The sequence below is a fragment of the Artibeus jamaicensis genome, unplaced genomic scaffold (genome assembly GCF_021234435.1).
Source record: "Artibeus jamaicensis isolate MK-2021 breed Jamaican fruit bat unplaced genomic scaffold, CSHL_Jam_final scaffold_2172, whole genome shotgun sequence".
NCBI lineage: Eukaryota > Metazoa > Chordata > Mammalia > Chiroptera > Phyllostomidae > Artibeus > Artibeus jamaicensis.
In genome coordinates, this window is record NW_026522031.1 from 3064660 (window position 1) to 3092389 (window position 27730).

At 45.9% G+C, this 27730-nt stretch overlaps 2 protein-coding genes and 1 gene segment (V, D, J or C); 1 reads left to right on the forward strand and 2 right to left on the reverse strand.

Moving 5' to 3' along the window:
• Positions 1-949: 949 nt before the first annotated feature.
• On the reverse strand, positions 950-7738 carry LOC119044613 (serine protease 58-like). Its single transcript, XM_037139076.2, has 5 exons — positions 7699-7738; positions 6264-6420; positions 4293-4543; positions 1493-1629; positions 950-1099 (listed from the first exon to the last, which is right to left on the reverse strand). Exons 1-5 carry the CDS (start codon positions 7736-7738, stop codon positions 950-952), a joined length of 735 nt encoding a protein of 244 aa, XP_036994971.2.
• Positions 7739-13870: 6132 nt separating this feature from the next.
• Positions 13871-18110, reverse strand: LOC119044340 (trypsin-like). Its single transcript, XM_037138623.2, has 5 exons — positions 18050-18110; positions 16268-16427; positions 15306-15559; positions 14621-14757; positions 13871-14093 (listed from the first exon to the last, which is right to left on the reverse strand). Exons 1-5 carry the CDS (start codon positions 18087-18089, stop codon positions 13944-13946), a joined length of 741 nt encoding a protein of 246 aa, XP_036994518.2. The 5' UTR covers positions 18090-18110; the 3' UTR covers positions 13871-13943.
• Positions 18111-26917: 8807 nt separating this feature from the next.
• LOC119044621 (T cell receptor beta variable 3-1-like) lies at positions 26918-27716 on the forward strand. The segment is given in 2 exon segments: positions 26918-27177; positions 27289-27716. Coding segments are annotated over 2 exon segments (477 nt in total).
• The last annotated feature ends 14 nt before the right edge of the window (positions 27717-27730 follow it).

Here is a 27730-nt window from a genome sequence, read left to right on the forward strand (position 1 = left end):
CATCTGGGATCCAGACCTTTTGTCTCCAGCTGTCTGCTAGAAATGATGGCCTCCCAATCTTTCAAAAATAACATGCCCCAACTCTCCTGATTCATTCTCATGCTCCTGATCCTTCAAAGATAGAAACATTGGTTCTGTTTTTGTTATCTTTGAGAACCATCCCCTAGCTAGTTCCTAAGTCAGAAACTTGGGAGTTAGCTCAGACACTTCCTTTTTTTCTCTACTCACAGTCAAATTCATCTGTGGATTTACTGTACAGACACAGCATCCTCACTCTCTCCCAATTCAGAAATATGGTGATATTCTCTCTAGCTTGGACATTAATGATGCCCCCTCTGATGCCTATGAGATAAGAAAATCTAAAATTTTTTACAGGTCAGGTCCTTTGCTAACACTTGCTCACCTACAAACAGCAATCTTTTATTGAATTCTCTCTCCATTTTGTCTCTAGTATTACTTATTTACAAATATTTTCCAGAAAATGCCACATTTTTAATGCTTTTTCTGACTTCAGCACACCCTCAGCTTTACAATATTGTCTCCCTGATTTGTCTGTCTCTTTGGTGATACCTCCTGTCACATGTTCTTATTCTATGTGCTCACAACACATTTTGCTCATCATTATTACGGCAATTGTCACAGGCTATTATAACTGGCTGATTGATGGCAAAGACTATGTCATCTTTACCCACGTACCCCTAGCATAGGCGGTGCCCTCTGAGGAGCCGATGATTCCATAAATTTTGAATGAATGAACACATGGTAGACATGTTGCTGAATTTTTCATTGTTCTCACAGTCAATATGAGGAAGAGGTCAGGGATCACAGCATGAATTCTTATCGTCATTTTTTATTGGGTTTTAAAATATGGATTCTAAATGTGGAGTTGGGGCTCCAGTGTAGAAGTCATGAAGGGGTTGCACTGGGGGAAGGGAGGGACACGGGAGCCTCAGTGGCTCTTAATGATTTTTAGGATCCATCTTGCATAGGGGTGAACTTCTGTGAAGAACCCTTCATCTCCCAGGGTGACACTGCCTCCTGCCCAGGACAAGATTCCATGCAACCTCCCAGCACAGATGGCTGGAGCAGCTGAAACTTCCTGCCAGGGAGAGGGAACAGAAGGTCAAAGTCATTCTGTCCTCATGGAACAAGAATAAATCCCAATAAGTGGCACATTATAGTAGCAGGGGCATTGAAGGGACTGGACTTTTTTTTTTTTTGAGAGGTAACAACCCTCTCCTCACATCCACGCAGGCCTCACCTCTCTTGAGTCAAGCTTGGCCCAACCTGGGAGCAAGCAGGTAAAGAAAGGACAAATGGTTCTATGGAGAATTCCTCTCTACTGAGAGGAATTGATGACAAACCCAGAGACTGAGTGGGGAAAGGAGAAGGACTTTGGGCCTTTGGGATAAGTATCATTGGATTTTCCACAGTCACCTTCCCTCCTCATGGACCTTTTGCTCTCTTCCTGTCCAGGGAAAAGGAAAGATACCTTAATTCCATACAGGGTGTTCATAGGTTGTCCCACACACATGATGTTGGTTGCTGTTCTTGGGCTTAGTATACCCTGGCACTCATGGGAGGGAAGAGAATATTGGCTCGTCCAGGTGAGAATGTCAGGCTCACTCACTGTGGGAAAGAGAAGAGAAATGAAGCCCAGACTGACTTACTCTCTGGATCCATGTCCTCCCGGGTTCAGCCTCAATTTTGCATATGCATGAATCCCTGAGAATGTTCATTGCTGGTAGTGAACATTCCGTCCTCCTCAGGGTCCCTGGTTCAGTGTCTCTGTGTTGGAGCAGTGGATACAGAGCAGGAGACCCTCCTCACATCGGACGATGGATCTGGTTCCTCTACACCATGCATAATTCAGAAATCTTTGAGGACCGAGGAGAAAATCATGAGTGACTGTAAGAAGAGACAGATGCAAAGCCTCCGTCTCCAAGAAATCTGTCTTTCAGTACCTACTTCATCTTCTTTAAATGTAGAACTAAAGGGAGAAAACTGTTTTTAATGTGTTTAAGAGTGTTTTGGGATGTTTCTTTTTAAATGGATTATTTATAAGTGCATATGTAAATATACATACATATTTTCCTTTAAGTAGTTGTTAGTATCTCTACGATAGCAGTTATTAGTATCCTGTTGATGTCAGGGTGCAAGGATTCTAATCAAGATATTGTACAATTTTAATCTCTGGTAGAGAATAACAAGGAGGAAACAAAAAACTGACCAGAGGTTACTCAAGCAAAACTTAACAGTCTGTGGATTAGAACTTTTCTCCTGGGGTGTATCCAATCCTGTGTCCTAAAGCAGATTAGACCAAAAAGTGTTGGGTCAGAAAAGAGAGGAATTAGGTTCAGTTTTCAATTTCTAGGGGAATTGAATCAAAATACATAGAACAATCTAGGTGAAAGTAATCTAGTTACCTGAAATAGTAAACTCCCAATTGGGAGTCTCGCACTAGAGAGTTTACAGAATTAGCTTGTCACCATGGTCCTGACCCGCAGGTGACAGGACCTCACCATGGGTTTGTCACCCAGGGCCTGTGTGATGAAACTTTCCTATAGTTTTATTTTGTTTTCAAATGGTATGTACTTACTTTTGTGATATGTGATGTAATTACTTTGAATTAGACTTATAAAGTCAAGGACAAAGATCATGAATCTTTGATTTGTTCAGAAAATATATTCACTTAGATTCCCAGGAATGTGGCTTCTGAACTGAAAATGAAGTTGCCAAAAGGGAAGAATGTAAAAGTTCCCACTTTATATTTATTTTTATAGAACAGATGGCTTGTTTTGTAGCCACCACTGGGGTTTACTGTCTATGACATTTTGATTTATTATAATTACTGTCTATGACATTTTGCCTCAGTGGACAGAGCCTTGGCAAGTCAATCAATCAATGTCACTTTTTAAAATCAGCCAGTCAGACCCCTCCAAAAAAATTCCTCAGAGGACCAACCAATCAACAGCAACCTCACCCAAGTAAGCTTGCTTCTTACAGATGATGTCAACTCTCCTTAGCCTCTAAAAGTCCTCTAATCCCTGTCCACAAGCTTCCCACAAAACCCTGCATAAGCCCAGCAGTCTCCTACACTGAGCAAGACTGTGCCTGCTCAGCATGCTCTTCCTTACTATAAGCCATACATTTAGCTTTATCATTTCATGTCAGATACTGAGTGGTGGCTCCATCATCCTTTGACAATACCTAAAGAGAACATAATGGTTATTAGCAGCCCCATGAAGCAAAGGCCACCAAGGACCAACAAATGTGTAAAAAAGCACTGTTCTTCATCCAGTGTCTTGATAAGGCATGATCCTGCAGAGGTCAGATCTCTGCTCACCCCAATTAGAGCTCAGAGGGCAGGGGGCACCCGCAGCGTGTTTGGGTTGTGGCAACTTTTCCAATGCCTGTCTGGCCAGAGAGATGGCCAAAGAGACACCATGGGTGTCTCATAACATTCAACTCCTGTGATCCCTGTCAGTCCCCACCCCTAAGTGGGAACCATCTGGTGGAGCAGCAGATCGAAGAGAAGCACTCTCCTTGTGGAAACAGATCTAGCGACAGAAGAGATGGCTCGCTGCACCACCTCCATATCGCTCAGGGTCCGCTTGAATCACCATCGACACGGGCTGGGTTGTCTGTGGCCAGGGTGGGAAGTATCCTCGGCCGCCTCCTCACAGCACTTGTGTTGTTTTGGTTTCCCCACTGCTGTTTCAGTGATGGCTTGGTGGACTTCCAGTAGCTGCCCCTGAGGCAGCAAGTCGCTCTCCCATACTACGCCTTGATACTATATTTATTTATTTATTTATTTTAGATTTTATTTATTTATCTTTAGAGGGGAAGGGAAGAAGAAAGGGAGAGAAATATCAATGTATGGTTGCCTCTTGTGCATCCCCTGCTGGGAACTGGCCTGCAACCCAGGCATGTGCCCTGACTGGGAATCAAACCACAGTTGTTTGGTTCACAGGCCCGCGCTCAATCCACTGAGCTACACCAGCCAGGGCTGATGTTATCTTTAGAGTGAGCCACTAACCCACCTTCATTTAAGTTCAGTTCCCAGGACTAGATTCTGGTTCTGGAGATACAACAATTACTGCCTATTCCATTCGTTGATGTCCATTGGCTGCTCTTTATCAGCCTTCATGAATTTTATCTTTTGGCCTCTAATTTCAGTATTACTAGGTCCTGAAAGTAATTGCTCTAAAGTCAAGAACATTACCTCAGAGCCCCTATTTCCCTCAAGTATATCCCTCTAGGTTGTCCCCAGCTTGAAGCCAAGCACTTACAGTTTTTATATTCATTCCACCTCCAGGTTGGGATAAAGCAGGAGTCATTAAGTGCCAAAGGTTCCAGGGCTATGGCTATGGTTCCCACGTGGGTGTTGAGTGCAGCAGCCTTGGATAGTTTTATCATCATCAGGTCATTTTCCAGCATGTGCAGGTTAAATTCAGGGTGGGGCACGGTCAATGAGTAATTCCGTATCTGCTCTTTGTTATTTTTGATGGTGGGTTGAAAAACTCCTAGTCGAATTTTAATGCTTTGGAAGAAAGAGGGAAGAGAGATGGTTAAACACACACACACACACACACACACACGTGCACACACAACAAAACAGGGTCATAAAATGTCAGAACAGCAAGATACAAAAGAGGCACCTTTCTACAATCATCTTCACTTTATCTCTCAGACCTGAGAACTGAAACGACCTGCCTTGGTCTATAAAACAGTAGTCACAATAGTTTATAGCACTGTTATGTTAGAATCAATGTATATAAAAAACCAGATATGGTATCTGCCACCTGTGCAGTCTAATTTGATGATGGTGATGATGATGATGACGATGAAGATGATTTGGATAATCTGAATGAGCAGGCAATAGAGATGGTACCACAACACATCCAGAGCCCTTGCCTATACCACCCTGTCTCAAGCACCTCTTGAGAAAGCATATTGTACGCTTTGTTTCTAGACACCCTTAATCCCCTCCTAGTTCCTCTCAGGCCCATGTTATTGTACGGAACCCATGTGCTGCCTGCGTTGATCACAGATCGATCCAACCCTTGGCAGTCCGTTGGGATGCCCATTCACCATTTTCCATTATGCTCCCTGGACAAATTCAAACCCACTCACTTCCATCGCCAGAAATCCAGTCATGCACCAGATACAAGAGCCACTGCCTGCTACGGACAGTTCATGGAGAATGTCAGTTTCTTAGAGGAGATGAACTGTCTTTATTTCCTTTGTATTTCTCATAGTGTGCAGAGCAAGGGTTCCATCTGTGTTCGAGCAAATTGTCTTAAGTGACCAGGTAGCTGAGATTTCTGAGTGTGAAATGACCTCTGCATACCCTTGAAACTCTGAATAGGTGCTGGTCGCACCACGCGATGGGACCCAGTCACAATGGAGATGCTGAGATTTGCAAGGGACAGCATCATTTTGTGCCACGCAGCCTTGTCCTGGGAATTGCCCTGCCCCCTCGGTATACTCAGCCAACACTGGTCCCTCTAATACCCTGATTACCTGGGGACTCTATTCCCAGGCTGTGGTTACTTGGCTCCAGCCCCCTCTTCCTGTGGGTCCCTTCTAGGCAAGGAGGCCACACGTGGCCACCCTAACTGAAGCGGATCTTGTTTCATTCTTGTATATTACAGCGTGCCACTCTTTTCATGCTTCCTTTTTGGGACTGTTTATTTATTTTGGCTTACTTCCTCTACTGGAATGTAGGCTCCATGAGGGGAAATGTATCTCCATCTTTTTCCCCTTGTCGTTTTCTCAATGCATTAAGCAGTCCCTGGCATACAGTGAGTGTTCAGTAAAGACACTGAAGGGAAGGACACTGTTTACTCTGCATGAGTTAGAGTCTTCCTGGCACCTTCCTATTGACCTCTCTTTATTTAAAAACCACTTTATTTATTTATTTTTAGAGAGGGAGAAAGAGAGAAACATCAATGTGTGGTGTCCTCTTGCCCCTCCCTGGGACCTGGCCTGCAACTCAGAGATGTGCCCTGACTGGGAATCAAACTAGTGACCCTTTGGTTTGCAGGCCGGTGCTCAATCCACTGAGCCATAGCAGCCAAGGCTATTGACCTCTCTTAAACTGACAAATGTGTCTGATTTTCCCCCTTGGGAAGGAGATCCTCTCTCTTACTGGGCCCTCCTATTCCCTTAGGATGCCATTAGCACATGCTGGAATGCCTCGCCAGACCCCCTTTTGTTTAACCATGCCCCTCCTGGCTCCTGAGCAAAGGGATACTCACGGTAAGGGGCAATGAGCAGCTGTCAGGATCCACTCTGGGCTAATGAGAGACCCGACACAGGGTTCCGGGCTGGACTGCAGGTAGACCAAGTAAGGAATAGTAAAATCGCCTGGTGAGTTCAACTTTTCCTTTTTAGACTCTTTGGCCAGAATGACTGCTAAAGAATTGATGAGGTCATAGGTAGAAAGAGAGACAAAGAGGTTGAGAGGTGAACGTTGGCCAGGGTAGTTTTTCCTAGCCCAAGGTTTTCAAAGATATTTTCGAGGTCTTCAAATTACATTCAATATTCAGCTTAAATTGGGGAGAACCAAGTGTGCCGCTCAAGCTGTCCCTGTTAAGGAAACCCTGCCAGGCATGGAAGGACAAAGTTAAATGCTCCCTGACTTCATAGGTGAAAGCGTTAGGTAGCAGCTGGGAATGAGCAGCTGGAGGAGAAGTCAAGCAGGGCCCCTTGCCACAGCAGTCTAACAGAGAACTTAACACAGGAGGCTGGAGACAAAAGGGAGACACACCCGCTGACCCAGTTGTCCTGAGCCTGGTCCGATGCAGTTGCCAGGCGTTCTGAGAATCACAAGCAACAACACTATGATAGCTCAGGGGGAGGCGAGCCCTTGAAATTCTTATATATCATCTCCACTAGCTGGGAAAGAAAACCTTTAAAACTGTGGATTAATCCAAAGGTCTAGAAGTGGGAAGAAGAGGGGAACTTAGGCACTGACTGAAGTACATCACCCCTGAACGCCAATAGTCAGCCCACTTGTTGCCAGGTGCTCAAGTGAATAGAACAAACTTACTAATCAACTTAAAAACAAACTCACTAATGATTTTATTTCCTTCATATGGGGGGCACTCAGACTAGCTGGGTGCCTGCTTGCGGCTTCGGGCTTGTATGTGTTCCATAAATAAACTTGCTCTCTCAGTCCCACTATACATGTTTGTCTCTGGTCTGAATTCTTCTCTTGTGAGCAAGGTAAGAACTGAGGAGGAGGAGCTCCTGACTTAGGTCTCCCCAGTAACATCTTTTAGGAGGGGGAGCCCCCTAACTTGGGTTTCCTAGTAATGAAAGAGATGGACAAGCTTGAGGTGGGGCCTCCAGGCTTCCCATGTTCAAGCCTCCGCAACCCACATTGAGGGAAGGCCTACTTTTCCTGTGGCTGTGCAGGAACCATGGCCATCAGCACATACCACACTCAAGAGTCAGGCACTTACTAGGGACACATCTAACAGGCTCCTGGGCTGGGCCTCGGAGGGCCTGGGGAGAGCGCTGATGGAGTGGGCTGTGCCCTTGAGCGAGAGTGGTTCCTTCTGTTTCCTTCAGTTAATTGAAGCAAATGCCCTCAGCTCCCTAGCCCTTCTCCTGTGGCTAGCAACTCCCCCCATTTATGACCCTTCCCCCTCAACCCATCTCTCGCAAGGCAAGGGCCCAGACTCTCACCAGCTGCGCCCAGGAGAGTGACAAAGAGACAGTGCTTCATGGCGGCTGCAATCTCACCAGGAGCTTATGCATTGGCTCAAACTGGAAACAATTCCAAGTCTTTGCTCCAAGTATCTGTGTTAAGAACAGCTGGGGAGGAACCTTAATGGGGGGGATGGGACGCAGGGATCTTACGGGATCTATCTAGTCCATATCTGAACCCTTTATAGGACAAAAGCTGGGAGCTGTGACTGCTGTGGGTGAAAGAGAGGAAGGAGCCCACCCAGTGAAGCCCCTGGTGCCTCTTCTGTTCCCCTTAAAATCTCAGGAGTACTGAGGTGTCTGCTGCCATTTTCCCACCCCTCTCTGTGACATAGCCCTTCTCTGTTGTCCCCTCCTGTCTTTGTGACTGCTACCTTCTCTCCCCGCCCTCACTTGTCACCTCCCCTTCCCCAGAGGCCCTCAGAGAGCCATCTCATAGATGCATGCAACACTGGGGTAGGAAACAAATTTAATCAATCATCCCTGGCCCCCTGCATTTGAGTGAGGCGGATGCTGTGGTCCTCAGGGAAGTCAATGTAGTGTCAGGACTTGGACCTGAGTCTGCAGATGTCCTGGGACAGGTTGTCCTGTGCCTGAGCCCTGGGCTCCCAGAGAAAAGCAGTGGGCACTTCTCGGTTTGCTGGCCCTAGACAAAAACTCCCATGTCCCCTGACAGTTTTGTATTCTGGCAAATGGCTTGCCAAAAAGAAATACCCTTCCCTGTGTGAGTTAGAAGAGACTTTCTCGAGGCTCCCCTAAGACTTCAGATGACTACTTGGTTCCCCATGACAAGGTCAAGCACAGACCTTCCCTGTTTGCCCTGAGCGGGACACAGACCCTCCAGCTTCTCATTCTTTGCCTTGTGAATGATTAGCTGAGCTTAGGGCTGTTTCCCCGGAAACTAGCTAAATGTGGACAGTAAATTGAGAAGTGCCCTGATCCCAAAACAGCCTCTCTGTGAATCTCCTTGCTTGCAACTTGTCTGTTTCTCCCAACAAAACTCTGAGGCAAAACCATCCTGCTGAGAGATTTTCTTTGAGTCCAGAATGTCTTCTTATTCCAAGAGTCTGAATAAAATCGATCTCTTCACCTGTTCAGGGGTCTTTGACACTTACTCTTTCCGATGCCCCACACTCATTTTTGTAAGTTAGCCTTACATGAAAACTTTCCCATCCCCCCTCTCCAAGGGATGATAAACAGCAGGGTCAATCAGGGCTATGCAGGGGTGTCCAACCTGGGGCCTCGGGTCCCATGTGGCCCAGGATGGCTGTGAATGTGGCCCAAGACAAAATTGCAAATGAAAACATTATGAGTTTTTTTGTGTGATTTTATGTCGAAAGGTAATGTGTATCCCAAGACAACTCTTCTTCCAGTGTGGCCCAGAGAAGCCAAAACTTGGACACCCCTAGATAGCCTTCTGTGGTGTTCTTCTCTGGCCTTGGTATCACAGAAGTGCTGGCCCTATAGAATGAGATCGGAAGTGTCTCTCCCTAGTTTTGGGGGGAAGAGCTTGAAAAGGATTGGTGTTAATTCTTCAAATATTTGGTAGAATTCATCTCACTATCATCTCTTTCCTGGTTATTTGTTCAGATTTTCTATTTATAAAGTGCTTAGAATGGTGCCGCGCAGTGGTGAACAGTAAATGCTGTATAAAAGCTTGTGAAATAAAATAGCTGTACCCTTAGGATCCCCATGTTTTCCAGGCTTCTGGGGACATCTTTTTATCTGAGTGGCCAGGGATTGTTGTGAAGTCCTTAATTCTTTGGATCTTCATGGCTGAGGGCATGAAAGACAAGCATTTTCATGTTTGTTAACATAACAGCAAAGAGCAGAGAACATGGAGTCAAACTTCTAGGGCTACAATCCCAGCCTCAGGATCTCCGTGAGCCCCTGGATTCTAAACTATAAAGTAAGAGAGATGTTAGTACCTAGTTCATAGGCTACTTGTGAGGATTAACTAGTTAAGTGTTATTTAAAAGCACAAACATAAGCCCTAGCTGGGTGTAGCTCTGTGGATTGAGCTCAGGTCTCTGAACCAGAGGATCGCGGCTCAATTCCCAGTCAGGGCACATGCCCGGGTTGCAAGCCAGTTCCCTCCAGGCCAGTTCCCAGCAGGGGGCTCACGAGAGGCAACCATACATTGATGTTTCCCTCTCTCCTTCCCCTCTAAAGACAAATAAATTAATTAATTTTAAAAAACTTAAAATATAAAAGCACAAACATTGCATGTGGCACAGAGAAAATACTTTGAAATGCTTGTTTTTATGAACACATATTTGCCTCTCTGCAGAAGCGAGCAATGTGTCCTGAATTCTGCCAGGGAGCAGCCCCTCAGCATGTTCCCGGCCCACAGACTGTGTGTTCAGCCCCAGCAGGCCCCAGAGCACCTTTCCTCCTGGAGTCAGGGATTCAGAATTGTCACACACCTGTGGGGTGAAGGTGTTCCCAGTTCAGCAGAGCTTCCTCTGCTGAGAGACTAGATTATGAAGTGTACTGAGTAGACTACCCAGTGTATGCAGCCTATGTGAAAAAGAAAATTACAGCTGAGCTTCTACGTGCTGATATTGCTTTATCTTTCATGCCTGAAATAGGTCGTAACCTCGAAGTTGACAGGTGAGTGCCATTACCTCAGAATTTCGCCTCAGAGCAAGTGGTAATTAAATTTATCTGTTACTGTAATTAGACAAAAAACAAAAACCCAAACCCAAATCTTTAATCTCTATGCTTTGTCCCTATTCTCAGATTGTTCCCTCTTTAAATCTTCTTAGTTTTGCTACAAAAATAGCATGTGTTTCTGGGTCTTACTGAATCAGAACTTCAGTATTTACTTGTAGTAAATGTATTTTGGTCAGAGCTATCTTTTCTGACTATAAAATGGCTTTTTATTTTAAATTGTGCTGTGTTTTCGTTGGTCTCAATGCTTCTTGTAGTTCATTACAAGGAGATTGCTCTCCACTCACCCACTCCTTTCTCCAGTTTGACGGGGGGCATGGGCATTGATAGTCTAGTTATAGTCTATAACTTCTAGCATTATAGTCTATAACTTCTCTTTGCTTACCCAGTGAGCGCGCATGTGCCATGAAGACTGGGTTTTGACTGTTTTCTTCCCTAATGTATCTTTAGTGACTAAAGCAGGGTCAGGCTGTCCATAAGTGTGTCGAGTAAAGGGTTGGATACATGGATAGAAGAGTTACATTGAGTCCCCCACTGGACACACCAGGTTTATTTAATCAATTCTCTATTAATAGATATGTGAGTTGTTGCTGGAATTTCAGGGTTAGGCAGACAATGCATTGAGAAACATCCTGGATTAGTCTAATGAGGTGGTGGCTGCCTTCTTAACACCCACTCCTCCTCCTCTTGTTAACTACCCTTAAATTATTCTGTTCACCAAATGTGTGCCAGGTAGGCCATGTTTATCTCATGCAGAGTGAAAGGTCCACCCCTCACTCTGATGGAATGCTTTGAAACTCAATTGTAAGTTAATAGTGTAACCCCATTTAATGGTTGGCTTAAGGATGTATAAGTGACCAAATTCTGCTAAGGTGATACCATGCAGTATCTGCTGGGTGCTTCTGGGAAAGGAAGCCTCTCAGACCTTCTGGGAGCCACTCTGTTTCTTCCTCTGCCTAGATGCAAACCAGGGGGAGCATTGCCTTGAGACTCTACTCTTAGGGGAGAGACAACAGTAACTTGGAGAGCAGACACAAAGGAAGTGGGTCCTTGATAGCATTTTTGAATTGCTGAGATCAAACCATCCTTGAAGGCCTCCCTAATTCTAAACTTTTATTAGTGCATTTTTAAAGGCTGTATGAGTTGGATATTCTTTTCTTTACAGCCATGTGATTCCTAAAACATACACTCAAATTTATACATCTTTTTAATGATTTTATTTATTTATCTTTAGAGGGGAAGGGAAGGAGAGAAGAAGAGAAATATCAGTGTATGGTTGCCTCTTGTGTGTCCCCTGTTGGGAACTGGCCTGCAACCCAGGCATGTGCCCTGACTGGGAATCGAACCTGGATCCTTTGGTTCACAGGCCTGCACTCAATCCACTGAGGTACACAAACCAGGGCCATTTATACATTTTTATATGCATATGTTAATGAGATAGACTTCTAGAAGTTGATTCCTGGGTTAAAGAGCATGCAGACTTTCACCTTAATATAAATTCACAAACTGTGAACAGCTTTTAAACAAAAGAGAAAGTGACAAGATGTGCTGAAAAGGGACTTGTGGGTGGCATCAAGAAAAATGATTCATTTGTCCCTATCATTGTTTTCTCTGTGCTGCCCTGGTCCTTCTTCTCTTATGCACCTCACTTAATCTTTGTCAGGTCTCTGAATCTCCCCGCTACCCAAGGTGGTTTGGTGCATAGCTGTATATTGATGATGGGGGTGAGATGGGTGGAAAACCATCTCAGAGCAAACAGGACTCTTTCAACGCATTTGTTTCTGGGGAGAAGCCTGATATGTTTCATTGAGTAAATGTAAGGCTACTTACTTTAATAAAGAGAAGTTATATCTGTAATTAATTGAGGCCATGTGCAAATATAGAAGCAACCAATGAGAACTAAGGAAATTAGACAGGGCCCATTAATTATGACTGAATGTTCAAGACCCTGGAATGCAAAGCTCAGGAATTTGGACTTTTCCCTAATGGCAGCAATAGGTGATGTTAAGGGGTCAGGGCTTCTCCCTTCAAGCATACCACCCAGAGTTACAAAGGGATAGAAAATTTATTGTGGGGACATGTGCCTTCCTATACTCTCCTCCCCCACGGTACTCACTGTGGAGTGTTGGTATCCCCCCCAAATTCATAAGTTCAAGCCCCAACCCCCAGAGGGTTGTTATTGGGAGTTTGTGCCTTTGGGAGGTAGTTAGGTTTAGATGAGATCATCCAGGTTGAATCCCCATGATGGATTGGTGTCCTTATAAGAAGAAGACGTTAGAACTAGCTCTCTCAGCCATGTGAGAAGAAGGGATAAGGTAGCTGTCTATAAGGAAGTAGGCTCTTACCACTTCCTGCTGGCACTTCCCAGCCTTGATCTTGGACTTCCCAGCCTCCAGAACTGTGAGAAATTGTTTGTTGTTCAAGAAACCAAGTCTACAGTTCTTTGGTGACAGCAGTTCAAACCGATAAAGGCGCACCTCTTTTTCACCTGCCCACTGGGACCACAAACGTTTTCCTCTTTCAGACCTCCCCCATCTACTCCAGCATGGAGGTCTTTCCATGCTCAGACCTCGCCATGTCTTTCTCCTTGAGCCAAGCCAGATATGCACAGAAACCACGTGTTGGGCCTCGTGCTCCCAGCCATCCTCTGGATGGTTGTGGGAAAACCTGGAGCTGGGGGAGGGTGTTGCAGAGCTACAGCAGGCTGCCCATGCTGCCTTTCCAGGTAGAACTGAGAGAACAAATATCTGCCCTCTCTCACCAAGACTTCTATGACCTTAAAGTTATAGGTCTATGTTCTGCAATCTTATCTGCATTCTCACTTTTTTTTCTTTGCATACAGTTCAAAATAACTTGGGCTGGAGGCTGGAGAGACTGGTGTTGGAAGAGGGGCCTGGATTGCTGCTGGCATCATGCCTGCTAGAGCAATAAAATCCCAGTTAGAAAAGAAGAAAGATCTTGGACAGCTGTCACATAAATAGTTGAAATCTTGAATAATGTAGGAGCTCTGAGATTTTAAAAGCTTTCTCCTTCTGGAGATGTTTGTTATCCAGCCTCACAGAGTTGCATGGAGATTAGAGGAAAATGTAGCTAGAGCGCAGGGTGGCAGCTCTAGGGATGCTTGGGGGATGAGGACAGCCAGGGCTTCCTCCCAGCTTTCCTGCACACTAGCTGAGTAACTTCGGGAAGGCAGTTTTTAACTTTCTACATTGCAGTGTCACTGTGTGTTTAAAAATGTGATGGTGACAGTGACCCCTCACCTTATTCGTCTTCATATCCTCAATGTCCCATACAGCATGACATAGAGTAGGTGAGCAATGAAGTTATTTTGATTAGGTGAATAAATAACTAAACAACCTTTCGAATTCTACCCTCATATAAGAGTTCCATTCTATGACCACCCTCTGATGCAGCAGCCAGTTTCAAGAGAAAGCTGATGAATAGCAGTAAGGCCAGTTCTTGGACATATTTGGTGCGGGACAAAACACTTTTATTTAGGTACTGTCTTTGGGCATAGGAAGAAGGCGATGTTGTCTGGCAGGAAGGTGCATTTAGTTGGCAGCTATGGTTTTCTGAATCCAGCTCACGTAGTTGCAGACTTTGGTGTACACACCAGGCTTGCCCTTCAAAGCGCAGCCATAGCCCCAGGAGACAATGCCCTGCAGCTGCCCATTGCAGACCACGGGGCCACCAGAGTCACCCTGAGCAAGAGGGAAAAGCCACTCAGAACTCTCAGCCACACCCAGATGGGTAAAGGTTCAGTGTCTCTTCATTATCTAGGGACCATCTCTTCAGGCTGCTGGTCCTGCATAAAGCCCCTTCTCTCCCCATTGGAAATCTCAGCCTCCATCTCCATACCTTATCCCTGTTCTTCCTCCTCCCTCCTTCTAGCTCCTTCTTGTTCCTTAGTTGTCCAAGAAGAGGTGGGAATGGCCGAGTGTAAGCCCTGCTAGCCCTTCTCCTTTCAGAGAGTGCCCTTTTACAGTAGGCCTCCTCTGAAGGGCACCTTAGATGTCCTATTTGCAAATTACCTTCAGTGTATCTTTTTACCCTTAATTCTAACCATTCATATGGCGAAAAGAAAAACTCATTTGTCACAAACCTCCTCCTCACCCCTCAGGATCAGTCCCAGAGAAAGCCTTTCAATGTTCTGTGTTCCAGGAGAGGGAAAATTGGGTGGCAGTGGCTGAGATAGAGTTGGAAAGAGAAGGGATGTGAAGGAACTCACCTGGCAAGAGTCCTTGCCACCCTCCAGGAAGCCCAGGCAAATCATGTTGTTGGTGATTTGGTTTGGGTAGGCACTGCGGCAAGTGCTGCTGGAGAGGATGGGAGCATCCAGACACTGTGGCAGCTCAGGGTAGCTAGCTGTTGGGCACAGGAGTGAGAATAGAAGAAGGTTATCCATAGGATTCCTAGCAAATTTCTGTTCCACAATCTCTCCTCTCCTTCCCAATACTGCCACGCTTTCATTCGGGTTGCCAGTAAGGTTTACTTTGGAAGAACAATTTGTCTGGAAGACCTTCCAAAGAGTTTTAATCAACAAGCAGTTACCTCTCTGAGACTAGCGTCAGTGGCCACAGATCTCAAATCTAGAGACTTCACTTCTCAAGCATGTCTTTGCCTCAGGCAGCTCCAAATCCCTTAGCTTTGGCTCTGCTTACTGCTCAGTTCCCAATTCTCTGCAAATCACTAATCACTTCTGTTGACTACCTGGCATCTTTATTACAGTTCATTTGTGTTGTATTTTTCAGCAAAGAAATCTTCCTCATTCCCATGAATATATTCTAAGGCTCCATATATCCACAGACTTCCTCTGGGAACCTTGACTTGAGCAGCAGTTTGGACTAACTGACCCCCCACATGCCTTTGACCTTCAGGATTCTCAGACCTGTCACATTTCATGTGACACTTACTGCCGGAGCTCTTGGTGTTGCCCCAGCCAGAGATGAGACACTGGGTACCAACACTTGCACAACTTTTTGGCAGAGAGATAGGGGAGACTCGAGAGTTGAGGGTGGCGGGTGATTTCAGTTTAATCAGCATGATGTCATTATCGATGGTATCGGCATCGTAATTGGGGTGTCGGATGATCTTGGCCGCATTAATGAATTGCTCGTTGCCCTCCGAAAGTTCAATGTTGTACTCTCCCAGACGCACCTGGATTCGGCTGGATGAAAGGATTAAAAGTTTTCTCTAAGTTTTTAACTCAAGCTTTCCCCCTTACTGGAGAGCCCCAGTCACGGGCATGTGCATAGACACCACCTGCTTCCGACATTCACACACACAGGCAGCTGTACACTTAAGGTACTCCCAGCAGACACGGTGCAGTTAGAGTATTGCTTAGGTGGGTGTCACTGCAGGCACAGACTCACAGTCCCTGCTCTCATTGGAAGAGTGAGGTATAGGAACGGGAACCAATGACACCAGTGAAACAACAGGAAATAAGGGAAGCCCACCATTTCTCCCCTGGTTGGGATTACCAAGTATGGTAGGGAGATGTGGCGGCAATCAGAGTTATGAGAGCAGAATGAGCTTGCTTATTGTCAATGTCCAGGGAATTTCATGTATCTTATTACCTCCATATCGCCTTGTTTCTGGGTGAGCTATAAGGATTAATGCTGTCCTCACCAGTATATATACCTCACCACTCCCTATTCCCCTTCCCTGTCTTTATTGGGAAGGATATCTGGGAACGCTAAGGGAACCACGTGAAAGTCCCTCAAGACATCTTTCAGTGCCTGGGGGAACAATGAAGTTCTTAGAACATGCATGTTCACCCCTTGATCCCAACTCTGTTGTTTACCCCTCTCGGGCCGTGCAGGGCAGGGGGATGGATGAGTTAATACGCACAGGGATGTGAGCTTCGGTTACTTACGACTTGTAGCAGTGAGCCGCGGACACCACCCACTGGTTGTTGATGAGGCTGCCGCCGCAGAAGTGGTACCCAGCGTTCAGGGACACCTGGTAGGGGATGGAGTTCCTTTCGCAGGTGTAGCCCCCGACGATCTTGTCATCATCATCACTGGAGGAAGCAACTGACAGAGGAAAGTTGGAAAACTGCCCGTTAAATGAGTCCATCTTGGAATTTGGACTCACCTCCAAGTATTTGCAGATTAACCAGAAAAGATCAAATACTATTTTCCTGTCACACATAATCAGGAAATAGTGATATTGAATGTAATTTTTCTAAAACCTCATTTTTTTTACCTTTAACACATACCCTACTTATCCACTGGTAAGTATCTATGTTGTTTTAAACCCTTACCCGAGAACATGCTTATTCATTTTAGAGAGAGTGGAAAGGAGTGATCAGAGAGAGAGAGAGAGAGAAACATCTCATCAATGTTTCTCATCAATGTTCAGTCGCCCCAACTGTGGACCAAACCTACAACCCAGGCATTTGCCCTGGCTGGGAATCAAACCTGTGACCTTTTGGTTTACAGGATGACATTTCAACCAACTGAACCATGCCAGCCAGGGGCATGATTTTTAGTTTATGCTTTCAGTTTGATAAATATACTGTTTGATTCATATGTGATGCCCTCCACACATAGATAGGAGACTCTTTACATAACAAATGTCCCAAACCCCACCACCTAAGAATAAGGCTGTGCTCAGCATCCATGCAAACGGGTGTTCAGTAAAGCTTCTCAGTACCCAGGGTTATGTTTGTCTGTCTGTGTTGGCACAGGATACATATGCCCAGGAGGTAACAGAAAGAAAGCCTTGAGAAGTCACCTGAGAATGTGCTATCCTAGAAAAAAAAGGGACTTCTGTACTTCCATCCCCCTCCACCACCCCAGAATTTCTCTTTTAGGTTCTCACCTAAAATTTTCACAAAATAATTTTATAGAGCATTGTAAGTTTTTCATCGCCTACCTTTCTCCCTTTACCCCAATTAGCTCTCCAATATTTTTCAATTGATTCAGATATGCTAAGGTTTCTTATGGCTCACAAAGTATTTCATCATATTCTATGTGCCCTGTTGTCCATGTATGTTAAAGTAGTTTTGAGAAAGACATTTCCAGGTATACAGACCACTGTATGGAATTTATACCTGCCCAATTTGAGAAAATTTAGTAGTATAAAAATAGTCATTTCTCTATCTCATTTGATGATCGACTGACATGTTATTTTTACAGTGGAGAGGTTTAATTAGCAGAGATATAAAACCCTACCCATAGCTTTTATTCATGAGAAATAAAATATCTTGGCCTGTTATGATCCCTGCTAAGATGCCCTTTAGTCTAGAGGAGACTCAGGGTCTGACCCTCCCAGCCTCTGCAAGGGGCGCAAGGTTTGTCATTAGTCCTGGTTATTAACTCCAAATCCTTAGCAAGGTCAGAGGTGCATTTCCTCACCACTGAGTATCCCTTCCTCTCTCCTCTCCTTCATGGAGTTTACCTTCAATCTTAGGGCAGATTCTGCCCCTTTATGCCTACTCTACCCTGATCACTTCCACTCAGCAATCTCTCCCCAACAAGTATGGTTTATGTGTCTGTAGACATATAGACTATGCACTTGCTGTCTTGATGTTTTAAGACTCTTGACTACAAAGGAGATTACATTCCATACTCATTGTTGTCTTCCAGAGTACGACATGCAAGCTTAAATATATGCTGGACACCTATGGATTCATTTAGCTACAGAGACTCACCAGCAGCTCCCAGGAGAGCGAGGAAGATGAAGGCCTTCATGGTTGCTCACCAGGTCTGGATTCGCATAGGATGAAGGGCTTTATTCCTCCACTATTTATACCTCCAGGCTTGCCATCACCGCCATGGCCACAGGTGCCAGACACGTGATTTCATGGGCAACTCACAAATCCCAATTTACATTTTAGTTCTGTATCAAATTGAGGATAATTCAGCATTAAATGTAAACATTAACCACTTTTCCCAGAAGGTTATGGGAATGAAAGTGAGGGCCCCACCTGGTGGGAGCTGTGCCCTGTGATAGAAAAGTAAGTTGGAAAAAGGTCATGGAACAAGGCTGCAGATGTTCTGATTCCCAGGCAAAAGGCTTCAGCACTTGGTCGTTCCTCCAACAGCTGTGAACCTTTATCCTGAAGAGGACCTTGTACACTGTACCCTTGATGTTGAATTAACTCTGGCTCTTTTGCAATTATATAACTTTTCTTGTGGCAACTCTGGTCTCATATATTCATGTTAACTTTTTGTGACTAACAGAAGCATCTTACTCCCCTGAGAAGAGGAAAATTACTCTGATTGGCAATTACAAGAGATTTAAACAGGAGAGTGAAAGAATAACTCACATGTATCTAGAACTTACTGTGTATTAGGACTTTTCTAAATACTCTGCCTATGGTTAATTTAGTAATGCTCATACTGACCCTACCAAACACCTATTATTATCCCCACTTTACAGATGGGAAAACAGAGACACACGAAAGTGTAGGGAACTTGACCCAAATCATGCAACGGGTACATGGTAGGATCAGGATCCCAACCCAGGAAATTGGGCTTCAGAGTCCATGCTATTAACCACTGGGAAACACTTCTCCAGTAAGTTCACCAAAACCTGGAGACCAAGATGACAGAATTCTTGGCCAATGATAGGACCATTGAAATTTGAGGAGTGCTCACAATGTGTCAAGCACCGTGAACAGAATCTCCATATATCGATTCATCCAGTCCTCACCAACAGCTTTATGACTATGCCTATGGTTTTTACCTTTTTGTAGGTGAGAAGGGTGAGGCTGAGAGAAGTTTTGTGATTTGCGCTAAGTTTTACAGCTATAGAGTGGTCAACACAAGGTTCAAACTCAAGCAGCCTTGTATCAAGGTTCATGTCTTCCACTGTGACACCATGATCATAAGCAAAGACAACAAGCTGCATGCTATCCAATTAAGGGATGACCCCAGGAAGCATAGAGAATTCTGAGAAATCTAAGAAATGGGTTCCCGGAGCGGGAATTATCATACTAATGGGGCACAGAAGGGAAATCCAGAGTATGTGGCACTCAGTGAGAGCTAACCCCCGGCTTCTACATCCGCAGGTACACCCGAACGGTCCACTGGGGCGCTCTGGCTGCTTCAGCAAAGCATCCCTCCAGAAGTAGGTCCTGTTTCCTTTACCTTTGAAATTTTGCTGATATGAAGATGATTTACTAGAAGAGTTTCTCAACCCCATTGACTTTTTGGGCCAGATAATTTTTTGTTGTGGGGAACTGCCCTGCACACTGTACCATATTAAACATATGTATATTTTTAATCCTCACCCAAGAACCTATTTATCGATTTGAGAGAGAGAGGAAGCAGGGAAGAAAGAGAAGCATTGATTGATTGCCGCCTGTTCATGCCCTGACTGGGGATCGAATCCGCAACGTTTTGGTACGCATGGTGACATTCCAACTAACTGAGCCACTGGGCCAGGGCCATACTGTAGTATATTAATCAGCTACCCTGGCCTTGGGTTACAAGTAGCACTGGTCCCTCCTCCGAGTTATGACAAAGAAACATGTCTCCAGACATATTACTAAATGTCCCTCAGGGGTCAAAGTCATCCCCAGCTGAGAATGAGAAGGTGGGCAAGGGAACTACTCAGGCTCTATGGGGAAGTGCCTCTGGCTTCAGGCCACCTGAGGTGCTCAGTAACTCCTGCAAGAGTGATTCACAAGGCAGTGAGCTGCTTTTTACAGGTCCCTAAAAATCAGGAGATACTAAGGAGGAAGAGGAGGGTTTGGTCCAGAAAAGGAGAGGCTTCTTGTCCTGTTTGATTCCCTTGCATTGCTGATACCTTCACGATGCAATATGGGAGGCTGTCTGATTTTACGTCACCCCTGAAACTGCTCCTGAACCTACCAGACATCTTGGGCAGCATAAGAAATACAATGTCTTACAACAGAGTTTTCCCAATAGCTGGCCCGTGTGCAGCTCTGTCCTAGAATGTTGTCTCCTGTGTGTCCTTGGCTTTGTCCCTTAGACCCCCTGCCCCTTCTGCCAGGGAGGGAAAGAGTGGGGATTGCCAGGTAAGGGGAGTTAGCTAGGATTGATTGCAAATCCCCAAGGACACACTTGAAGCAAAGGCACAGGGGCCTGTCTGGCTGCAGTGGGATGATTCATTCACCTATAGCAGCAGTGGGGATGTGGCGAAAGTGCCAAGCAATGGGCTTCGGGCTTCAGTTCTCCCCTTGTCACGCATGGAGCACGTAAGCCACTTCTTCCAGTGCCTGAAACATAGTTTTGTTCTGATATTTACATAGACTTCCTCCCTACCCACTCACAAGTCTCTCCTTAAGCAAAGACATTGATGTTTTGTATGTTGGTGAGTTTTTACCTAATGCACATTAATGTGAACATATGCAAGTTAATAAAATAACTCTTTAAATACATCCGGCTTTTTGAGCACTATCTAAAATCATGTTGGCCCTGGCCACTGTGGTTCAGTTGGTTGGAGCTGTGGTCCTGCAGACCAAAAGGTGGCAGGTTTGATTCCCGGTCAGGGTACATGCCAAAGCTGTGGGGTTCAATCCCCGGTTGGGGCATGTATGAGGGGCAACTGTTCGATGTTTCTCTCCCCTGATTTCTCCCTCCCTTCCTCTCTCTCTCTCTAAAATAAATAAATAGATAAAAATAAAATCACATTGAAGACTACTAGTGATGAGCACACCACAGGTTAGGCAGATGGTTGGACAAAATAAGAGGGGGAAAAATTAAAGATCACTGGCAGTGAGGGTGGTGGTGGTGGTGGCCATGTGTGGAGGGGGTGGGGCAGAGCCAATCAGCAGGTCAGGTGAAAGCCATTAGTGTTCTAAGTGAAGGTGACTAGGACGAAGCTCCCTGCCAAAGGGGACAGGAAAACTGGGTCCCCGTGAGGAGTCTCTCTATGTAAACCCCCACATGCAGTTTGTCACTGATGTGAACGGGGTGAACAGATCTGAAGAAGATACTCTCACATGACTGTGAAGGTCCAGCCTTCACAGACCAACAAGATGCCTTTTCCTTCTCAAATACTGTGAGTCATCCTGTGAAGCTGGACCCTGAAGAATTGGGCTGCAGGCTCCCAGAGTCAAAAGATATTCTTGCCTGTCCTTTATGTGAGCAAAACTTATGATCTCAGTGACATTGATGAATTCCGTTGACAACCAACACAGGACATGCCACATGGTGTGCAGGTCTGTTTCCACAGGTCCCTCCTGTGAACAGAGCTGTCAGCCACGTGTGGGGAATGCCCGCACTCTACCTGTGCAGAGTAGGTTGATGCCTGGTCTTCTTTCCCTCCCTTCACCCCCATGGTGGCCCAGAGGCGTGGGTCTGTATTTAATTAATCTGTACTTGGCCCCTTGCTTTCCCATGCACATCACTCAGTGGCCTTGGAGGACTACACTAACTTTTTCCTAAACTGCAGTCTGACCGGGCTCCAGCAAATATATTGACTTTTGTATTGGGAGGAGCAAGTCAGCGGCCTCTGAAAGCCATTTCACCCTGTTTCTCTCACAGGGGCTGGTTCTTCTCTTCCCTTAGCCTCTCCAGCCACCTCCCTGCTTCACCCTCTCTGTTCACTGAGGCCATGCTGGCTCTTAGCAGATCCACTGCGCAAAAATGTAAAAAATGAGAATTACTCTCCTTCAAAAAACATGTACTAAGAAACTTATCTTTTAAAAAAACTGGAGTAAACAGGGCAGCAAATTACAGGGGGGGGGAACCTCCAAGGGACAAAGGATGTGCTTGTGGAGTAACCGCGATGCTGACCTGTGTGTCTAAGCTGAACTTGTGCCCTTTGCCATGCATGAAACATCAATGACTAGCATGTTCTTCCTGGGTAAAGTCAACCCCAGAACCAGACCTGGGTTTCCTTGAGAAGCCCACTCAAGGGTGGCATTTGTCTGGGAGTCATTTCTATGCTGGCTACCTGTGATGCTCTGTGGAGGGTTCGATAGGAAGTAATTTAGGCTTTGCAGGCAGCCTGGCCCCTGTCACAATTACTCTGCTGTTGAAACAGGAAAGCGACCACATGTAAAATGTCATTTACTGAAACAGACTGGGGGCCCGACTTGTCCCTGGGACACAGCTTGTTGACCCTGCTCCAGAAGCTAGAGAAGAAACTCTTTCAGTGCCTTGTATCCAGACTTGAAACAGGGGAGTGGCTCCGTTTCAATGATAAGGTCTGGCTTGAAAGGAAATCAGTAATGTTAAAACAAATATCTCTCTGTTGCCTTTACCTCAAATCACGTTTTAGGGGAAAAAGGAAGAAGAGAGGGGGGTTGGGGCTGGGGTGACAGAGAACAGGGCAGAGGAAAGGAGAGATGACAGATGGAACACTGGATCAAAGTATGAGAAGCCCTAAAATGGAAGTGGAAACATTTGGGACATGATTTTTTTTTTTAAGATTTTATTTATTTATTTTTAGAGAGAGGAGAAGGGAGAGAGAAAGAGAAGGAGAGAAATGTCAATGTGTCATTGCCTCTTGTGTGCCCCCTACTGGAGACCGGGCCTGCAACCCAGGCAACATGTGCCCTGACTGGGATTCAAACTAGCGACTCTTTGCTTTGCAGTTGGGCACTCCATCCACTGAGCCACACCAGCCATGGCTGGGACATGCTTTTATGTGCTGATATGAACAGAATGCTAACTAAGGAATTGCAGGGCTCCTGTCTAGCTACAACAATAAGCCTCATCCTGACAGACTTCCTTCTGAGACGGGAGGGCTGAGGGCCAATTACAACCCTGTGGCTATACATCCTTCTCTCTAAGGCCCCTACCGCCCTCCACTCTCCACTGAGGGAGAACCAGGTCCTGATGTTCATTTTCTCTTTGGCCACAAGGAGGAGCTGTGACTCTACTGAGAGGCAGGAAGCAGTTGAGAGGACCCCCCTGGATGGAAGAGGGTTAAGGAAAAGTCTGGTTTTGCTTGCAACATGTGGTTGGCAGAGGCTGGGAGTCAGCGCTGCAATGTGAGGGGTTAAATGCAGAGTCTCCTGCTTGGTGTGGACCTGCAGGTGTTCTTGTCCCAGCACAGCCCGCACTGCCAGACCAGCTGCTGTGGGCCTGCATGCAAGTAGGGAGAAGCAGGGTGGTGGAGAGTGGAGCCCGCAGACAGGTGCGGGCTAGGGGCTTTCCTGAGACAACCTGAAGGCTGTGGGGCTGGGAGGGGAGCTCCTGGAGCTCAGGCAGGAAGCCTGACCGGCCACAAGTTTCTTGGGGACCTTGCAGAGATGACACTAACCTAGGGACATGAAACTACCAAGCTGAGGGAGACCCCAGGCCCCACTCCCCTCACTCCAGAGAATCAGGGAGTTGAGCCAGGAAGGGTTTCATTCTTGTCCCTCTGCTGGGTGGTCTTCTGAGTTCTTGGAGCAGGAGAGTTCTTGGCAATAACAGGAAACCCTTCTGGGTTTGATAAAACGGTTCTGTCAAAATACCAGCAACGACGTCCTTCTGGACATTGTCGAAAATACTTGATACCAAGGAACCTAGAGATAAAAAAGACAGACATCCAAAACCCGGATCTAAGACAGGGCTTCTCACTGTTTTTCATTCCAGGCTCCGGTTTTGATTTTTTTTTAACCACTGGAATTTTCCTTGCTTCTTAAAAATCCCAGAAGTCCATGAAATTACATTTGACGCCAACTCTAGCTGTACACAGCAGGAGGAAGCTTCAGAATAGGTGTATGTTCCACCTGACTGCCTGATGCGGAAGTCTAGCTGGTGGGCACTTTTACCCTTAGCCCTAGCAAAACTGTTAGCCCTTCTGTGAAGGTTAATTTTGTGGTTCACCTTAGTCTGGAACAGAAGAACCTGCCAAAGACAGCCAACTCCTTTGCCTACATGCAAATCTAAATTTCTTAACTGTGTGTATTTTAAGTCACTTTCAAAATCAGTTGGAAGTTATCACTACCAGAAAACCCAGAAACACACACTTCATACTTCTAAACTCAATATTGAATGTTCTTTGAGACTAACTTTAACTTAAGGCTTGAGAAGTCAGAGTCCCCCCAAATCTTCCTCATACCACAAAACACCTACAGCTTCTTCTAAATTAAAAAAAATAGGAGACATATAATCATGTTTGAAAGTTAATAAATAAAGCCTGTGCATCGTAGTATTACATTTAATTTTTGTTAATTGTTGCTCATGTTACACTCAAGTGACTTCCAGATTAAACACTTACAATCCAGTAGAAATAGTCAGCATGGATATTTTAAGTGGCTAAATGAGACTTCAGTAGCTACACAGGGCAACAGCATGGATTGAAGGTTCATGAAGGTGAATGACCAGCAGCCTGTACCATTTGGTTTGGATCTGGATTTTCTTTTGGAAAACCAAGAACCAGATCATGGTTTGATTCCCAGTCAAGGCACATGTCTGGGCTGCAGGCCAGTTCCCAGCAGGGGATGCACAAGAGGCAACCTTACATTGATATTTCTCTCCCCCTTTCTTTCCCTTCCCCTCTAAAGATAAGTAAATAAAATCTTTTTTTTTTAAAGAAAACCAACAACCATTGGTCCACCAACAGGCAAGTGACTTCAAGAATTGATATGTATGTTGACTTTTGTATTGTTATCAGACAGAAAGGGGATTTCTTTCAAGGTCAGAGCTAGCAGGAACCAGCAGCCAGCTGAGCAGAACGGGAGAGGGTCGTGGTCCTAGTTTTAGAAACCAGTTCTGAGCACCGGTGAGAGAGAGACAGAGTCTGATGAAACTGGCATCTCCCTGGGACTCCGTGCCCAGGTAACTAAGTGTGACAGAATTGGACACAAGAGGTTTCCCTTCTGTGCCTGTTCCCCAGAGCACACAGCCTGGGTTCTCCAGAGCTGGTGGAAGGAGGCAGCTTCACCAGGCAGAGTCGTGTCCTTGTTGAAGTCACACAAAGCAGAAGCAATGATGGAGGTCTTGTTTCTAGAATAGAAAGCAGACTTGGCTTTTAAACAAACCAGCACACATGCTTTTTCCCAGGAACACCAGACCTTGGGGAGGCGTCCACACAGAAGCAGGAGAGTAAATATTGGACAGCCCCAAATAGGACCGATGTCCAGATACGCTTTCTGCTCTCTGCCCCTTGCCCAGCCACTGCCCCTTTGTTCCAGTTCTTCTTGAGCCTCACCCCCACTGGTCCCAGGACCCCCCACCTCATCGTGGATCAAGTTATCTTCATGCTAATTCTCTTGCAGTGTCTTCTCCTCTTTACTTTGTTGCTGCTATCAAACCCGGGCACTGCCCAGGCACCCCCGTGCCCGCCATCTATTCTTTCTGTCAAGGCTTCCCCTTCTGCAGTTCAGCAAAGAGGGATCGAAGGACCCATTTCCATATTCTGTTTTATCCCTTGCATGATTATTGACAAGCAATGAAAAAATCGTCCTTTCCTACCTCTCCTGTAACAAATATAAAACAACCGGAACTAACCTTACGTCACCAGCTCACATTCCTTTACAGCAGGCCCTTTACAAGGGCCTCATTGGATGAGGCGCATCTGATTTTTCAAGAGCTCTCGCAAAAAATAGTAAAGCATAATTCTCCTGGAATCTACTTGTTAACAATGGTTACATCTTCATATCTTCACAATCTTCACATATCTTCAAAGTATTATATGTAGCCTCTTGTCAGTTTTTTTGGTAGAGTTGTTTTTTTTTTTTTTTTACTATATCCACCTGATTGGTTTACTCCTGTATCTCCAGACCTTGCTCTGTGTTGAGATAAAGAAAATATGAACACTGGGGGCTCTTAGAAGGGGTTCCCACTGGGAATTGACTGTGTTGCCAAACTGTGTGTGTGTGTGTGTGTGTGTGTGTGTGTGTGTGTGTGTGTGTGTGTGTAAGATGTCCCTGAGGCAAGAGGCTGCCCTGGTTCCCCACCTCACCCTTGGTCCTTGCTGATTTGGGATTATTAAGGGCTGGAGCCTGGCCCAGTGGGCCCTGAGAGCTGAGAACTGTGCTTTGCTGACCTCCAGGAGGTGCTGTGGCACCACCCAAACCCCTAAGGTTGGTCCAGGACAGAAGGGAGGAATGAAGAGAACGCTATTTCTCCAGGAAAATGATTTGGTGGAATCTGGAGGCAGTTTTGGTTGGCATAAGTGGAGGCAGGCAGTGAGTGCCACTGGCATGTAGTGGCTAGAGACCAGGGATCCTACTAAATACCTTGTTTGTCCAGGACAACAGGTACCACAAGGAGGAATTATCTTGTGCAACATGTCAGGACTGCTGAGGCTGAAAAACTTCAGAGGTGCGGTTCATCTCCCCCAGGACCCGTGAACAGGGTCTGCTCCTAACCACCATCAATTCATGCCATTTGAAATGGTCTCTGCTGGTTCTCGGGGGAGACCTCACGGCCAGTCTCTGCCCACAGCTGAAATGATGTGTGAGTGTAAATCAGACGTGGAAGGGAGCCAAGATGTGAGTGGGATCGTCCTGCATTACTCTGAAGGAGAGCAGGCTGAGTGCAGGCGGCACAGGGAGGGAGGAGGTGGCCCGTTGCTGGGGCAGGATGACGTCAGATGAACATCCTTGAGACAACCTGCCTGCCCCATCCAACTACCCCAAAGTCAAAACCCCAAAGTCAAAGGACTGCGCTTGTACTTTGAAAACAGTGCAAGTTGAAACTCCTTTGAAAGGAGCAAGGGCAGGATGTAAAGAAAGAAGAGAACCCATCTGAGGAGAGCCTGAGAATGGGGAAATCGTTCTAGGCTCTGATGCCACAGCAAAGCCTGCGTTGGGGCCGCGGAGCACTGGTCTTTTCACCACCGGGAACAAGATCCTGTGCTAGGGCCCTGAACCCACCATGGGCTCCAGGCTCCTCTGCTACGTGGCCCTCTGCCTCCTGGGAGCAGGTGAGTGTGGAGTCAGGTGACATGACCCACTCAGAGTCTCCAGCATAGTCACAAAAACGGCAACATGCTGCATCCTGGGTCTTGTCTGAATTCTGCCTCTTTTCTTCTCAGATCTCTTGGACGCAGCAGTTTTTCAGACTCCAAAGTACCTCCTTGCACAGGCGGGAAAGAAGACGTCCCTAAGATGTGAACAGAAGCTGGGCCACAATGCCATGTACTGGTATAAGCAAGACTCCAAGCAATTGCTGAAGGTTATGTTTGCCTACAATAATAAGGAGCTTTTTCTAAATGAGACAGTTCCAAGTTGCTTCTTACCAGAATCTCCAAACAAAGCTGAGTTGAAACTTCACATTAACTCCTTGGAGCTGGGCGACTCTGCCCGGTACCTCTGTGCTAGCAGCCAAGACACAGCCCTGCAGAGTCATCACCTCCCTCTACACAAACCCACAGGCCCAGCCAGGAAGCTGGGGTACAACAGGTTCAAACAACAAGGCTCCCTGCTCCCATCTGTGAGGCCCCTGATGGACTTTCATCTATAGCACAGCCCGTAATA